Here is a 1,912-nt window from a genome sequence, read left to right as displayed (position 1 = left end):
GTGCAGAGAAGACACCACAGTGCAGGTTGCCCTGAATCATCTCAGGCTAAATGAGGCCATTGTCCATTCCCTGTTCTTGCCACTGAAGAGCAAAATCAAATCAACAACCTTGGGCCAATTCAGAGGAAGGAGAATTTATTTTAATTTTTGCGAGTTACATTCTTAGGGTGTTGGCTTCTCTTATCAAGTTCATTTTAAGAAGCAACAACATTGTCAATGGGTTTAACATATGGAAGCACCTGCAGCCCTGCTGATGGACAGAAGAGGCAGCAGATATCAGATGGAGGTTTTGGTCTCACTTCCCCACGAACTCGGATCACTGTGGAGAGTGTTGCTACTTGTCAATGATGCACAGTGATAATTGGCCTCATCCTCAGACAGGAGCCCAGTGATGCTCAGGGAGGCCGTGTTCCCAGACTTGGAGCCAGAGAAGCGATCAGGGATCCCCGAGGCCCTTTTATTGACCTCATAAATGAGGAGTTTGGGGGCCGTGCCCGTGTGCTGTTGGTACCAGGACACATAGTTATAACCCCCAATGTCGCTGCTGCTTCCAGCACAGTAGATGGTGACCGTCTGTCCCAGGGACCCAGACACTGAGGGAGGCTGAGTCAGGGCAGACTGAGCCCAGGACCCTGAAAAGGAAAAGGAAGACAGTTCAGGGCCAAGGCTCCAAGTGGGCCAGAGAAGGAACAAAGAAAGGGGTCACCCATGTACCAAAAGTGGGGTGTCTCACCTATGCCATAAGCAAGAAGCATGAGGAGGAGGGGAGCCCAGGCCATAGTGGAGGCACCCAGAGCTCTGCCCTCTGAGACCCACAGGGGGGCAGGACAGATGCAGGGACTTTATCCCCCAGGCTGCCTGGGCGTTGGGGGAGGACTTCATGCAAATCAGCTCACTGAGCCCTGACTTTCATCACTGCCCCCTATGGTGATCAAGCCTTGAGGTGGGACCTACAGAGTGTCCTGCCTCCTGGACCTCAGCCAGGAGGGTGTGGCTGAGAAATGTGTTCTCCTTTAAAAGGCTCTCAGGCTGGCTGCTGACACAGAGCTGCTGTGCATCACTCAGGCCACTGAGCCCCAGCTTTCCCCCAGCCCTTGCAGACCTGTGTGAGCCCCGGGCCTGTGGGAGTGACCCTGGGGCCTACACAAGGGCTCCCTGCCCCTGACCCAGGCCAGTCCCCCCCAGGGCCTCCCAGAGCAAAAGGGAGTTCCCCCCAGGGACAGGCCTCCCTCCCCAGCCCATGTGGACCCCAGGGCTCTGCTCTTTGGTGATCAAACTCCAGTGTCAACCACAAGGGCATTTGCCAATATAAATATAAATTAACTCCATTAGTGGGCAGTTACAGGGAGGTGCCCATGATTCTATGCCCTGAATCCCAGAGTATCAAGTCCATTGAGGGATTTTCAAAAAGTTATTGAATGAATATGGGAAATGTCTTTATATATATATATATACTTTTTGTGAATAGGACTACATGACACCTTTTATTCTGTACCAGAGTTTTTAAAAAATATTTCAATTCTAATGTGTCAATAAAATTTCTTAAAAATGTTTTTTCATAACTTTTCCTCTCTCTTTCTTCCCAAACTCAGAGGTCAAGACCGAGTTCTAGAAATGACCCTTGGACTCTCCATTACCACAAACCTTTCTACAAACCAAAAGCAAATCCTGTTGATGCCACCTCCTGTCCTTCCTCAGATCTGTCCACTGCCACCAAGTGGCAAGTTAGGAGCATCAACAGGAGGTGCAGGGGCTCCCACTGTGTCCTCCTGCTTCCTGCCATGTCCCGTAAGAACACTATCCCCACAGCAACCACAGGGAACTTGAATACTTTCCTCAGAATCAGTCACAACCAATTTACAAGCTTGTGCTTTCCTCCTTAGCCCATCTCTCATCCCACTTCAGTGCCCTC

General features: G+C 50.6%; 1 gene segment (V, D, J or C); it reads right to left on the bottom strand.

Moving 5' to 3' along the window:
- Positions 1-276: 276 nt before the first annotated feature.
- LOC119525047 lies at positions 277-954 on the bottom strand. The segment is given in 2 exon segments: positions 277-632; positions 734-954. Coding segments are annotated over 2 exon segments (402 nt in total).
- Positions 955-1,912: the final 958 nt, after the last annotated feature.

Source organism: Choloepus didactylus (assembly GCF_015220235.1).
Source record: "Choloepus didactylus isolate mChoDid1 chromosome 23 unlocalized genomic scaffold, mChoDid1.pri SUPER_23_unloc4, whole genome shotgun sequence".
Classification (NCBI taxonomy): Eukaryota; Metazoa; Chordata; class Mammalia; order Pilosa; family Megalonychidae; genus Choloepus; species Choloepus didactylus.
The sequence above is the reverse complement of the archived record's forward strand: the minus strand, read 5'-3'. Positions and strand labels throughout refer to the sequence as shown.